The sequence below is a fragment of the Branchiostoma floridae genome, chromosome 19, assembly GCF_000003815.2.
Source record: "Branchiostoma floridae strain S238N-H82 chromosome 19, Bfl_VNyyK, whole genome shotgun sequence".
NCBI lineage: Eukaryota > Metazoa > Chordata > Leptocardii > Amphioxiformes > Branchiostomatidae > Branchiostoma > Branchiostoma floridae.
The window spans coordinates 11,770,047-11,784,935 of NC_049997.1; the positions used below are offsets into that span (position 1 = coordinate 11,770,047).

General features: G+C 37.6%; 3 protein-coding genes and 1 long non-coding RNA gene across 4 annotated transcripts; all 4 read right to left on the reverse strand.

Annotated features, from left to right (window-relative positions):
* Positions 1-852: 852 nt before the first annotated feature.
* LOC118406479 lies at positions 853-2,711 on the reverse strand. Its single transcript, XM_035806534.1, has 3 exons — positions 2,167-2,711; positions 1,656-1,771; positions 853-1,191 (listed from the first exon to the last, which is right to left on the reverse strand). The coding sequence occupies exons 1-3, from the start codon at positions 2,681-2,683 to the stop codon at positions 853-855; spliced, it is 972 nt and encodes a 323-aa protein (XP_035662427.1). The 5' UTR covers positions 2,684-2,711.
* A 187-nt stretch (positions 2,712-2,898) lies between these two features.
* LOC118406699 lies at positions 2,899-4,206 on the reverse strand. Its single transcript, XR_004830072.1, has 3 exons — positions 4,002-4,206; positions 3,532-3,707; positions 2,899-3,330 (listed from the first exon to the last, which is right to left on the reverse strand). It is a non-coding gene; the product is annotated as an uncharacterized LOC118406699 (long non-coding RNA).
* Positions 4,207-4,637: 431 nt separating this feature from the next.
* On the reverse strand, positions 4,638-7,054 carry LOC118406480. Its single transcript, XM_035806535.1, has 6 exons — positions 6,936-7,054; positions 6,102-6,170; positions 5,550-5,597; positions 5,108-5,166; positions 4,765-4,971; positions 4,638-4,649 (listed from the first exon to the last, which is right to left on the reverse strand). The coding sequence occupies exons 2-6, from the start codon at positions 6,115-6,117 to the stop codon at positions 4,638-4,640; spliced, it is 342 nt and encodes a 113-aa protein (XP_035662428.1). The 5' UTR covers positions 6,118-6,170; positions 6,936-7,054.
* Positions 7,055-8,474: 1,420 nt separating this feature from the next.
* On the reverse strand, positions 8,475-13,728 carry LOC118406481 (tenascin-R-like). The gene is made up of 9 exons (XM_035806536.1): positions 13,710-13,728; positions 13,115-13,237; positions 12,743-12,865; positions 12,158-12,280; positions 10,825-10,947; positions 10,379-10,498; positions 9,506-9,661; positions 9,025-9,297; positions 8,475-8,782 (listed from the first exon to the last, which is right to left on the reverse strand). The coding sequence occupies exons 1-9, from the start codon at positions 13,726-13,728 to the stop codon at positions 8,475-8,477; spliced, it is 1,368 nt and encodes a 455-aa protein (XP_035662429.1).
* Between the last annotated feature and the right edge of the window lie 1,161 nt (positions 13,729-14,889).

Below are 14,889 nucleotides of genomic sequence, written 5' to 3' on the forward strand. Positions count from 1 at the left end.
TGGAGCCAGTGGTGACGGTGATATGGTATAGATATGAGGCTGGCATCTGTCTGCGGGAAAGGACGACAGTGTTTTCCAACTGGCTCTTCCTCTTAGGAGGTGTGAGTCAATTTCCAATCTTCTCCTTGAAAAGAAATGTATGTATTTATGTATCTATTATATATGAATGTATGTATTTATGTATGTATGTATGTATGTATGTATGTATGTATTATAATTATAATTAACTTATTTTATTTTATTTTTTTATTTTGTTTTATCTTCTTTATTATTATTATCATCATTATTATTATTATTATTGACTATTATAATTTATTATTTATTTATTATGTATTATGTATTTATGTATGTATTTATGTATGTATGTATTGATGTATGTATATATTCGTATAAATGTATGTATTTATGTATGTATGTATTAAAAAAATACTATTGTAACCGTAATATATAGTGCTTACTAAAAATAATTTACTCATTCTACATTTTATTTATTACATTGGATCTTTTGTTTTCAATATTTATTGAAACAGTATCTTATTTTGAATAACGCCAGCTATGGTGAATATTGCATCTTGCGATAATGATTATTTTGTATTGCATTGTATAGCTGGGACTGCTTACTATAATGATCTGTTATCTTATTCAATTAATTGTAAGTTTAAATCAACAACAACAGTTTGTGCCATAAAGTCAAATATTCAACTTGTAGAAGTTAATTGTTGAACGTATGAATAAGTATTTATTACTATTGAACAAGGGTTCTATAAATTTCTTTAATTGTATGAATTGTATTTGTTTTAAGTTCTGTGTTTCGTCTTGTGGGTTTGTGCTTGTGATATTAATTTTCTTTCACTAGCATAACCATTTAATGATTGTGCCTGCGCATTGCAATTGGTGTCTATGTATATGAAATTGATAAAGATAATAATAGAAGGACAAAAAAAATGAGCTACTCACACGAAGACGCCGAAAGTCCACGTTTAGGATGATCATCAACAGGAGGTAGAGGGCCCACTCGCCAATAACCACGTAAAACACCTTGTCATTTTCAGTTAGGCTTTCGGGATTTCCAAAGATCTTGTCGAAATCAATAGAGTTTGGAGGAAAATGTACGCTGCCACCAATCACAGCTTCCGGCTTTGGAAAGCTGCAATTACAGCGCATGGCACTTTCGGATAAATCCAAAATAACCTGACAAGAAACATATTTGATGTTAGGTCAACTTACTTGAATATATTATTGATACTTGAGGTGATGCTTAAAGGTGATATCTTTTTGGCATCAGACTAATCTCTAAGCAGATCTTGCTGTGGCATAAGATAGTATCATAAACTTGAGAATGGGTTTAGCCCGGTGCGTTCTGCCGCAGATCTTCGCGGTGGCGAATGAAACTCCTTTGCCGGCTAAACTCCTTCCCAAGCGTATGGTACTATCTTAGGCAAGAGCAAGATCTGCTTGGAGATTAGCATCAGATATCTTATTCAAGAAAAAATGAAATTAAAGAAATAATGGGAAAAGGCAAATGTTACATCAATTCGATTTTTGTTTGTCGTTTTGCCGTATCTAGACTTACATGCAATATTCTTCGGAAAAGTATTTGCAAAAGACATGTCGTTATTTTGTAACAATCCTATATCTGTATTAAGTTTGCTCACCCCACAGTCGTTGTCCCATTGCTCTGATGTATATTTCCAGCTCATACAACTTACAGTTGATGCCCGCAGTTTGTAATCATCAGCAGAAGGCGCATTGTGCAGAAATGTTTGAGATCCTAAATGATACAGGTTTGAAAATTTAAAAAACGTTTTCAGAAGAGAAACCTGTTCAATACATTTCACAGCTTCCATTCTTTCAAATGATGCAAAATCTACCGCAGGATATTAGTTTGATATAATAATAGAAATCATAAGCAACTGTTCAAGAAATAACTTTGTCAGTTTTTTCTCAGTGCAGTTCATTTCTCTGATGAGTTTATATTGCTGAAGACAGCGGAAAGACTGTCGAAACGTCTGCTGTTAAGAAAACCAAGGTTGTGTACATTGTAACAAAACCATGTTGAATTGATTGACCAATGTGATAGAGCCATTCACGGTTAATGTTAGCATGTTTTGTTTGTATATCATTCATTAATCATTTGCCACAATGATCATAATTGTCATCATATACCTCTTGTCTGGATCCCAACGTATAGCTTTCCCCGGCGTCGCTCGATATTAGGAATCCAGGTTCGTGAGCTGCCCGTTTCCCGATGCCATGCCAGAACAACATCCTCCTCCATCACCGTCTCCATGTCGTCATACAGCTCCTCTGTTGGCAGCGCACCGTGACGGAAGAAGACCCTGTAGGCGGCAGCGTGATCCCACCACGACAGATACATCACAACCACAGTCGTTGCAGCCGGCACGTCGAATGCATGGTATGTCATGGTGCTGTTGATTCCGCTTCCGACATCAGTACCATTATCTGAGAACTGCGTCCCACCGAATCCACGTCCATCCAGGGCTCTGCGATGACGCCTGGGTTCATCTGTTAATCCAAATGCTACAGGGATTGAGAGATCCAGCTGCAAAGAGCATGTGTCTAATCCTTGAGATCCCAATGAAAACGAAATTACAGGTGTGGCGATATTCTGGCCAACGGTCGATTCGTTCCAGGAAAAGATGTTTCTGTCCATCAATACCATCTGTTACAGAATATGACAATATTTTTTAAAATATTAAGTTTGATGTTATTATTCTCAAAACAATATGTTTTATGTTTGACGCGCAATAACTTTCACTAATCTACAATTTTTTAACGTTCACAAATATCATTAAAAAAACTTTGCTAATTTTTCACAATCTAGACACCAATTGTTTTGGTACCGCTATTTCCTTAATTTAGGGGAAGACGGTTGAATATTTGCATTGTGTTGCATTGGCGATTGTTAGTAATTTTAACATGTAGTTTTTTTCATTCTTGAATGACGCCATTCAGTGTTTAGATCTGATCAGTGATTTTTAAATTTCTATGAGAAACAAAATAATCCGCAAAAATACAAATAAATAGCAGCAAGTCCAGAAAAACAAACAGAGAAAATATAACTTCAAGTGAATCACAAACCGTAGCGTCTACGCTGCCATTCGGCGAACAGCTTGCGAAAGAAAATGACGCATTGACCAGACCTCCACGAACTATCACATTGTCACTAGCAGGGAACCTTGCAACTACTACGGTGACACTGTCACCTTCAAATGCAGTATTGTAGTCCTCAGAATCTGGCAAAATGGCCAGTAAAGCATCTGCTGCGCTGTTAATTGCGTTCGTCAAGGATAAGCCAGCTTTACGAAGCTGCAAAATAAAAATATCATAATCAATCATGTATTTGTTTAAAATGCCCATCTAAAACGCTACGATTGTTTAAATGTTAGTAACAATCGTATTTTTTTAAACACAGGGTTTGATAATGAAAATAGTTTCACTAATCAAATTATCTTCTCATGCAGTTTAAAAATGCTTCACTTAACGAGTAGCATAATGTTCGTAACCAACCTGTTGATGAAATTTCAATTGCTGATCTTTTAAGGTCTTCAGCTGCTGTTTAGGGGAAAAGTCTATCGAGTTGACATCGATGACATCCATTTCAAAAAGATCCACAGAAGTGTCCAGATCGGGCAGATATCCACTCGGCAGTATTTGGAACAGACGGGAAACTGTTTGTGCTACGACTAAAGACATAAAACAAGAACATAACCATGGCTAATGAAATTATAAAAGTCGTACTATTATGACGCAAGTTTTGTGCAAAGTAGACACATAAAAAGCACGGCAGGATCATACAGGACGTGAAACATTTAACAAAATAAAATGGCATTACCATACAAGCAAAAGCCAAACAGTCAAACACGAACATTAGATTTTCTTTGATAATGCATTACCCTCAATTTAAGTAAGGACATTCATATTGCATTTATCGCAGTCTAAAAAGGATCTTAAGCCACCTTCTTTTATACCCTTTTTACCTTCATTTAATGCTTCCAGTGTTGGTATTCTTGTACCTTGAGATGCTCTGAAAAGTTCAGACGCCATGCTAAACAGCTCCACAGCTGCTTCCTATTGAGACGATATGTAGAATATGAGCGTGGTTATCATAAATTAAACATTATCCTACCATAGCTATCTATTAAAGAAAAGAATTAGAAATAATCTAAACCGCGGGCTACTGCAGCTGCAGGAACATATGGAGACCTCTTATCCGAGGATGAACTGAACTGAACTGAATTGAACTGCAGCTGCAGAAAGACTACTAAAGGTGCGATCCCACCGCACTTGTGTCAAGCTTGCGTCACTGCGGGGTTCGAAAGATACTCAACGAATTTCACAGATAAAGAAAGAATTTTCTTTTTGTTACGCATTACGCAATATCTAAATTATAAAAAAATCGGAGAAAATAACAAAACAGTGACGCAGTGAACGAACCCCGCAGTGACGCAAGCTTGACACAAGTGCGGTGGGAGCGAACCTTAAGGGGCCCAAACCTGCACCAAGTACTCTCTGCCTCAAGAGCTATCTGCACTCACGAATCACAAACATGAAATGTCCAGGAGACTAGGAACCAAAACCCGGAAATTCCTCTGCAATACCATGACTAGGCCCTATCATTTTGAGTTCTAATCAAGGCATACAAGCATACCAAATATCAAAACAATACACCCAGGCAATCTAGAGTTATCCTGTTCATCACCAAACACAAATACAAGCACATATACATACATTAACACCTACAGAAGCTATCAAAAACATGACTGTCTTGTCGAAGGTAATAAAACCATGTCTTACTACTTCAAGTGGAAACTCAGACGAACTGTTTGTCAGGTGCAGGAATGAGTCGCGCAGGAACATGTTTTTTATACTTTCTGCCGTGGTTAAAACATCTTCCGATGACGTTTCTTCTACCAACAGTTCGCCCACTCTATCTTTCATTCGTTGTATCTTCAAAAGGCAGATAAATAAAGGTGAGATTAACAGAGTTTTGTATAAAGTACTTCCTAGTACGTAAAACGAAACCATTCGGGAAATAAAATGCAGCAAATAACGAAAAATATATGAAAAGAAAACTTTTTATTACCGTTTGGAGAAGACTTAGAGTAGTTTGAGAAGTGCGGTACTCTCTGTTATAGCCGCTAGCTAAAAAGGCAAAGAATCAATAAGTAGCATTATAACGTGATTGTATATGTATCTATATATATAGCCTGCATAAACGCCCTTCGGAATAATACACCAGCTTGAAACAAATGAGAAACATTCATATCTTCCTTTCTTTCTGTATCTATTAAAATTCTCTAAGTACAGTGCAAGGTATGATGGAACAGGCGTTTCTTGCTAGAAGTAATAATACATATGAAAAACGTAAAGCTCAAATCAGGCTAACTCAACATAGCACCGCACAATCATTATCAAATCAAATCTATAGAATAGTCATAACATAAGATAGGACAAAATAGCGTTTTGAGTAAATTTGAGTATTTGAACATGTTGCTGAACATCAAGCAGTGCTACTTTCAACGTACCAGGTGTCTTCACAGGTGTGGTCGAAGCATCTTTTTGGAGCTGAAATTCTGCAAAAAGACAAAATGTGTATTCGTGGCATTTATAATATTGGCAATGATCTTGGTAAATGTCAGACTAAAACATTGCGGTCATCTGTTCACCATTTGCGATTCCGTAGATGTTATTGCATGTTGATGCTAGCTGTCCTATTGCTTGCTTACTTTCAATGTCAAAGATTTGAAGCTACTAGAATTCCTAATGAATTTTCGTTTGTTTGTTTGTTTTATTAGGATAGCCATTAGTATTGCTTAAACGATATTATTCTGAATGAAGTCCCCTTATAATGCAATTGACTGCAATGCAATGAACAGAAACGTATTCAGTTTGTAAACAGAAAATCAAAACAAAATCAACGGTGGCAACTTAAAAGCGGGTGAGAGAGGTCAGAGGGCAACAAAGAATAGTGGAAATATAATTTGTTTTTATGCAAAGAATTCCAGAGGTAACAATAGTAGTGCACACTTACTTTACACTTTGATGAGGCGGAAATACGTTCATGCTTATACACCTACCTGTTGTAGGAGACATCGTTGTAGTTTCTAACAGCTCTAACCTGAACTGGTTTAGGGCTGGCGTAGAGCCTGTAAAGGAAACACACACTGGTCAGTTCTGCAAGTTTGCAAACTAGCTTCATATCACGGATGTCTACATCTGTTCAAATCCATTATGTTTTACGTGATGAACTGGAAAAATTCAAAAACTCTGCCTCAAAATCATTGGCGTGGAACACCATCTACTCCCCACGCTGCAGCCTAGGCGACACAAAGCCTCCCTACGCGAGCTGCAGCGGATCCTGAAGGACACTACACATCCCTGCAGACAGTTTCTGCCACCAGTTGAAGACTCTTCCTACAACCTGCGCCGCAATATAGGACCAAAACCACCACGTAGTAAAACAAACCGACATAAGATGTATTTTATTCCGGGAACTCTAGCCCACAAAGCTCTCTGTTTATCTAACTGTTAATGTAAATAGATTTTAAGACTTTATATTTGATACAGTATTGCTCTATCCCGCTTTTATCTCAAATTGTTGAAGTGTAATGATGATGATTGAAGTGGTATTTTGTGTTGTAAAATCAATGCAATTCAGCCCCTACGGGGACTGCAAAGTTGATTGAGAAATATAGTTTCAAAATAAAAAATCAAGATACTAAGAAAATATGTTGTATTGAAAAGTAGAAGTTTTATAAATAATTTCTATAAATTCGCTTCCCTACTTGTATCTCATCTTTGAGGGAGTGTTTATTTTAAAAAAAAAGGCTAATTTACGTCTATGTGATGCATACTAAGTGACCATGTTTCTGGTATAAGCTATAAGATATTAATACATTTAAATGTGTCACCTGTTCTTAACGTAGTATGCAGTTGATTAAGCCAGAACGTATGTGTTGTGGCGACATTTCTGTCCGTTGTTGTTGTTGTAGCCTCTTGTGTTGTGGTTGTCCTTGAATATTCAGCGACAACTGTAGATACTATTGGGAAACATACATTTAGACTTAACTTGATCTATGTTCTCAGTTAGCAGTTACCTACATTACTACCATCCTATCATTCTGACACACCAAAAGTTTCATAGATAAACGAGTTGGACGACTTAGGAAAGAATATTTTGAAAACAAGTTTACAAAAACCACATCTGTCATCATCATTATAAACATGATTACCGCATTTAAGAATTATATGATTTGCAATAGTTTGACATCAGGGCGGTTAGTTAGGAAATCCAATGCAACGGACGTGGTTTTAATGCACCGTTGACCAACGATCCAGGAATAGCTAGATGAACTAAATTACTGTTAGAAAAAAGTCGTGAAATAAACAGTGAAAATAAGCTGAAATATCTACCTGTGCTACCATAGATCTCAACCACGTCACTACGTCCGTACATGCTGACGGCTGCAAGCAGGATGGTATACTTAGTGGTCGGGTCGAGCGCCGTTATGTTGAACGCAGTTAGAGTAGGGGGTATACTGCAATGTTGTACATGGCGTTTATTAATTGCTAAAAGCTGCTAATTAAAAATCTACAACCTTAACGTTAAAATTCGATGAAGATTACACATACAGGTAATACGCCAAATAGAAATTACTCAAGCCACAGGATATGGTTTTGACCATTTCCAAAATCATATCCAGTTGCTTAAGTAATTACAGTTTGGTGCACATTTTTTCTTATTGAAAACTACATGTAATAATACAAATGAAAGTACGAGAACGAAGTGACGACCGACACAACTTATTTTAACGCCGCCACTTGTATATAAATTGAAAATAATACATTACAAAGGACTATGAATTGTCGCACTTTGTCGTTTCATGTTAAGAATTAACAGATTCTCTCTTTATCTCTAAAATGTGAGAGGATTTCAGATATGCGGGGTAAATCGCAAAGTTATGTATTGGCTTATGACATTTAGCAACTTGGATTTCCTCAGTACAGTAATTGCGCCAAATACGACCTTGAACCTCGATATAGTGGCAATTATTCCGACCCTTGCAAGTATGACACTTAGGTTTGCGATCTCAAGGTGTGGATCGACTCGAACGCGAATAAACCTCTGCCTTATTCACGTAGGGCTGTTTACTCACGTAAAGTGCATCCCATCCTGGCTTGCATCTTCTATCACTTCAAGATGATAGGATACAATAACGGCGACAGGGGGCGTCCATTTCACAGACATCCAAGAAGAGGAAACCTTTTGAACTTTGAAATCAGATGGCGGATCTGTGTCTGCAAAGAGTAGATTTATAAAATGGATTTATCTTGAAAACGAAATTTGCAAGTCTTTTTCGCAGGTCGCAAATCATGCACATCTTTCTCTTGAGACAAGTTATATAGTCACGGCAAACACTGTGTCAAATTTTGATAAACAATCATATACATCACTGTTTTTCTAGTTGTTCGATCATACCTGTAATGCCCGTTGTGGTCATAGCTGTGCTCCGCGCAAATCGACTGACCGCCGTCAGGCTGAGCACGTATTGGGTGGCAGGGACTAGATCCTGGATCAAATAGCTATCGCTGCTACCGGGAAGGGTGATAGTACTTGTGGATCTTCGTTTCCGTCGTTGTCCTGTGCTGTCGATCTGGAGTTCGTATCCTATGAGCTTGGCAACTGGTGGCGTCCAAAACAGGGCTAACCTGTTGTTACGTACGTCGTCCACAAATAGATTAAATGGAGGGTCGGTCTCTGTGGGTTCAATAAAAGAATGAAAGGTCGTCTTTATAACATTACGCAGTATTTTCTATCTTTGTATGCTTGTGACAAAACCATTTTGTAGCCAATGTAAAAAAATTTACATTTCTCTAATTCAGAAATATATATGATAGCCTAGCGACAACGATTGATCACAGATTACATACGGAATGCATTTGATACACGAAATATGATGAAACAACATGCAAATGAGATGCACGACTAAGAGCAATAACCTGTTATTATTGTCACGTCTGCTTGTGGTCCCTGAACGAAGGTGCTGATGCAGCTTACCGCCACCACGTACTCTGTAGCAGGGACGAGGGAAGTGAAGGCAGCCGACACAGCTGACTGGGGAAGATGCCGCGAAGAAGCAACGATCATAGTTTCCTTGTCTGCCAGCCACACCCTGTAACCAAGCACCAGTGATCGAGCAGGCTTCGACCAACGAACAACAACCGACTCACGGCTAGCCAGACTGAGGCTGATGTTGATGGGAGGTGGGAGTCCTTCAGGTGCAATAAGGAAGAAACATTTTAAAAGAAATTTGAATTACAATTAACACAATATAAACTTAAAGGTTACTCAAGCAAATAGACAGCTTACGCTGTTAGGTTGGCGGCTAACAAACAGCATATGCAACAATATGTGCTGATATATATGTATGTATACGTAGGAAAAGAGGAAGAAATATTTCCTTAAACATTATCTACTCACCAGTTATGCACTCTGTGCTGACATTCGCACTGTCATTCCACAATCCAAACGCAAAAACTGATAGAGAGTACTGCACTCCGCTGAACAAACCGGATATTGTTGCAGTAGTGTCACCGGGACTTCTAAAATGTGTCTTCGGGGATGGCTGAAAGAATCCTGTAAAAGAAATGAATTCGTCACAACGCAATTTAGAAAACTGCACGAAATGATGATGTTGATTCCCTGCATTATCAACAATGTATGTATAATTTGTGGTGATCTGTGTGATTAGTCTCGGGAACCTCGCACCTTCTCGCCAATCTACAAACCTCTTAGGTTCACTTCCCTGAACAAGTCGGTATCACCTTGCTAATCAGGACCTCGCATTTCTATCCCAAGATCCCATTAGCCTAATGATTTTGACCTAAATACATATTGCTGATACGCAACGCTTCATACTTGAAAGATAACGTTACTGCCCACGTTCTAGATTTTTATTTGTAAAACATTATATGACTTTGTTTTACGTTATGCTCTTGGATTATGGATCGCAAAACTGGATTTCGGCATTTTTGTTATATTGGACTTGTATATGCCACTGCCATATTTAATTTCTTTATTTTCAGTGAAACTATTGTTAGCAGCTGCCTTCACCACTGTGCCCTGTATCTTTCCACAAACAAATATGTTCAGCGCTGAATACGGAACAACAATCTGTATCTTAAGGTGAGACCATGTGGCGCAGCTACAGCGTGTTCGAACTCGTGATCGAGAGGCCTCGAGTTCGAATCCTGCCGCGTCACAGATCTTGTGCCCTTGAGAAAGGCACTTAACACGGCTTTCCTCACTTTACTCAGGTGAAAATGAAACCAAACCAAACCAAACCAAACATACCATGTGTAGGTATGTAGATTATGTCGTATCCTTTGACGTCAGGGACTGGCTCGATCCAAGTGATAGATATTGAAGTAGTTGTGGTAAATGTACACGAGAGCTGTGAAACCGGACCAAAGCCTGTGGGTGAAAGTTTTAATGAATCATTCTTGGTGATATGACGTCAGTATCAATGTATTATATTTGTGTAATCACTATAAAAAAATACCACAGAGCGATTAAGTTAATATTCTACATGTCGTACATCCTTTTGGTAGGCTTACTGTTATCTTATTCTTTCATAACTTATCATTCTATTTTGGAGGGCTATTAGAGCAAAGCCAGAGGGATCTATTCAAAATATGTGCTTTTGGCTGCAAAAAATAACCATCTTAGTGATTGTAATGAAGCCATGATATACAAATGATAAGTTTCCATTAATTGCTTGGTAATGAAAAACCTCCTACCGGTACAAGTAAAGCGATCCACACGTAGACTGTAGCCAGGTGCGCAGTAGCAGTTGAAGCTCCCGATGGTGTTGTTGCAGAACTGACCACAACCTCCGTTTGCGGTGTTACATTCATTAAAGTCTGAGGAAAGAAATGCATAGTAGTTTGCTGTAACACGAACATTCAGTCGATCCAATGGATAGGCACGGTATCAGAAACTTTTTTTTATCTGCAGTAATGCGTTGATTAAGGTTAGAGATAGAGGTAATAAGATACGCAGCTAAGCAGTTACTCAAGCAGCTGGGTATGATTTTGGAAACAATCAAACAATTTGGAATCAATCTAGTTGCATCCACTACCCTTGGTCAGTTAAACTGGTAGAGAGCAGGTTTTATACGCTACGAATTTATAAGCATGCAAAAGAGATGAAGACAAATTTGAAACAAGTAGAAAACAAAGGTGAGACAGAAAGTCTGATTGGCCTATCAAAATTTGTATTCTTCTACTTTGCATATCAACTCATTTGACAGTAAATCTTACTTTTGTTTTCTATTGGACTGTGAAATTGGTCTTAATCTACTTTGCATATCAATTCAAAGGAAGGGTATAAAGCATCTCTTCAGCCAGCTTTTCTCAGTGTTACCGACGAAAGGTAGTGAATGCTACCTGAAACGTCTAACCGTTTCCAAAATCATATTCATTTGCTTCATAATCATATCTACAGTAATAATACTGTAGAAAAATGTACGTCGCGTCCGTATTCGTAGCTCCAATAAATCGGCATAGATAAAACAAAACTTTTTGTTCTATGCTATCGATAGTAAGGCCACAGCAAGTACATTTTATGGATGACATAAGCGCGCGCATTAATTTTCGCCTGATTTCAGGGGGAAAAATAATTTTTTTTTCTTCGGAGATGGTCAACATGACGAGAAAGTACCAAAATGGGCAAATATGTTGTGTTGTAGGCCAATGATTGTACTTGTAGAAGTGACACGCACTAGCCAGGTAGCCATAACTGCATTTATAGAAGTGAAACTTGTTAGATAGATATAAAGGTGGCACCAATATGGAAGCCATGAGTGTAGCTGCCACGTTGGTAAGTGATACCAGTCTACCACACTAGTGTCACCTTTACTACACACGTCTTTAATACAGGAATGAATGCCTTATTGGCTGTGATACCATGTTTCTTGTTTTTTTTACAATGTTTATTGCGTATATTTGGAAAATTTAGCCATCTTGTTTTTTTACCCATCTTGTTTTTTTGGCCCTATCTCACTATTTTTTTAGTCTGCAGAGGATGTCATCCATAAATTTACTTGCTGTGGCCTAATGAAAGTCTGCTTACCAGAACAGGCAAACCCGTCAACATCTAGCATATAGCCTGTGTTACAGAAGCACTCAAAACTACCGATGGTGTTGTCACAAACATGAGAACATCCGCCATTTGCTGTGTTGCATTCGTTTATATCTGTGTAGAAAAGAGAAGAAAGTCAGAATTGCATTGTATGTAGCAATACTCGTATCATCGAAAATCCTCAAATATATCAAATGATTGCAGAGAAGAAAACACCGGATTCCTTAACCCTTGTCCTGCTGGCAACTTTTTACCCAAATACCCTCCCTGTTTTGGGCTACTTTTTGCATACAATGCATCAAGCAATGCACCCGACAAATGTTTATTCTTAAAATCAATTTCAAAGATTTGGAAATCCCACTGTCTCTTATCCCTGAGCCAATGGAAAATGTCACACTTATATTAATGTTAATTTCCATTTCAACCAACTACTTGCACCTACAGCCACGTGGTCACATGATCCGTCACTCTTTTTGCATTACAGAGAGAGATGGGCACCGGCTGGTCCGAGGAAAGCACAGTAGCAAGCAAATTGTGTTACAACTCGACATCATAATAATACAGAGGTATACATACCGTCACATGCAAAACCGTCGACATTCAATGCGTATCCCGTACCGCAGATGCACTGAAAGCTCCCGATGGTGTTGCTACAATTCTGCCCGCAGCCTCCATTTGCTACGGAGCATTCATTAATATCTGAAAAAAATGTAGTAAAAAAAGTCATCTAGCATATCAATTGTCTGTGTTTTGTATTTAGCCTCCTATTTTGCATACGATAAAACCACAAAGTACGGATTCAAGAAATATGAATAACTTGAAATATGGGCAAGACAAGAAGGGTTTATCGAAATTTCAATGTACGACCACATCTTATGGTGTAGACAAGAGGTTATATCGAAACCATATAAGCTACTTGTTTTTCAACTAGTTAAAAGACGTTCCTACCGTCACAAGAAACTCCATCAACATTTAAGGTGTAGCCGATTCCACATGAACACTGGAAACTCCCAAAATAGTTTGTACAAGTCTGCAAACAACCACCATTAGCAGCGGAGCATTCGTTCACGTCTGCAAAATTTAACAAAAGAAAGGGAGGTTGATAAATAGATAAATTCACACCTAAAACTAGACCTATTCAACGCTGGGTTGTGAAGAATCCATTGCGCTGTTGTAGCATGCAAACCATGTAATTCACCTTTCTCACGCGGCGGCCATGATAAATCGAAAACGAGGTCAACGAGGCAAACAAAAGACTGTCCATCATAATTAGCAGTTCAACCAATGATAGCCTGGCAATTAGGAAATCGACCTATAAGAGAATGGCTGCATGTCCGTCAAATATTTGAATTATTATGTTTTTATTTTGCATCTCTTAAGGGACTATTGGACCAGTCTACGCTACTCTAAATTGCTTCTAAAAAATCTTTCGGTGCATAACACTAGTTATAATATTTATCATTTGATCCTATATTGTGAACATTTTTGTGATTTGGGGGAAAACTGATTTAAGAAATACGTTTTGTCTGTTTGCCTAATTGACCTCGTTTTAGATCTATCATGGCCGCCGTGTGAGAAAGGTGCGTACATATAACATTGACTTGTTCTGCCAGTTCATTGTAGTAATGCTAAAAAAAAGAAGAAAAAAAATGGAAGTCACCCCAAAAGTCTGAAAATATATCAGCATCTTATCCTCGAGTTGTACAGATAGCTGTTTTGAATATTTTAACTAAATATCGAACCTTCATAAAAATAGAGAATCCCATGTTCTATTGTAAATACCTTTGCATCCATTTTTAAAACTTTGAGAATAATGCACAATGTAGAAAGAGATTTTCTAACCATGACATGCCAATCCATCTGCATTTAGTTTGTAACCGGTCATACAAGAACACTGGAAACTCCCGATGCTGTTTGTACAGGTCTGCCCACAGCCACCGTTTGCAGAGGCACATTCATCCACGTCTGTGTTATAAAACATAACATAACATATGCAGTGAAACTAAGGTAAATACATCATGTGTGACACTAATTAATATTGGCATCATAACGACAATAACAGTTTAACCTGCAGTTGGTTCTTTTCTTATCCTGGTCCAAGTGTATTTTTCATTTTCATTTAGAGTAAGATATGTAGTTTGTCATTTTGGAGTACACCATGCCATGTCTAAAGTTCGTAATTTTAAGTATATAAACTGCTATAAACGCCAAAGAGAAAATGTACTTCCGATAATACTTAAAACATACTATTCAATGTATGTATACAATAAAGATGTCTTTACAAACCACCATGATGTTCAGGTGCCCGCAAATTTGGAATAGTTTGAGTCAAACCTTATATCTTTGCCAATCATTACCCAACTTCAAGAACCTGTTAAAAAGTCATTATTAGACAATCATACATTTATCTAATCTCCTAATCATAGTTTTTCTATTTCTACATTTTGCTTGCTTTTTTAGTTGTTACATTTCTTATGATGTTATCTTCCATTTTTCTACCGATGTATGCCTACGTAGTTATCAATTATTGAACTATTATACTTTCCTTCCATTTTGGTAATTGGTATAATACTCTGGGTTATATTATTGTTTAATGTATAATTTTCAGATCTATTCAATCCTTATTAGCTTATGAATTGTTAAATTATATTATAATTTGTTACTTTCGGGGGAAGAGCAAGTATAAGCCACGAGGCTTTTTCCCCCCCTGTACGTTCTTTCAT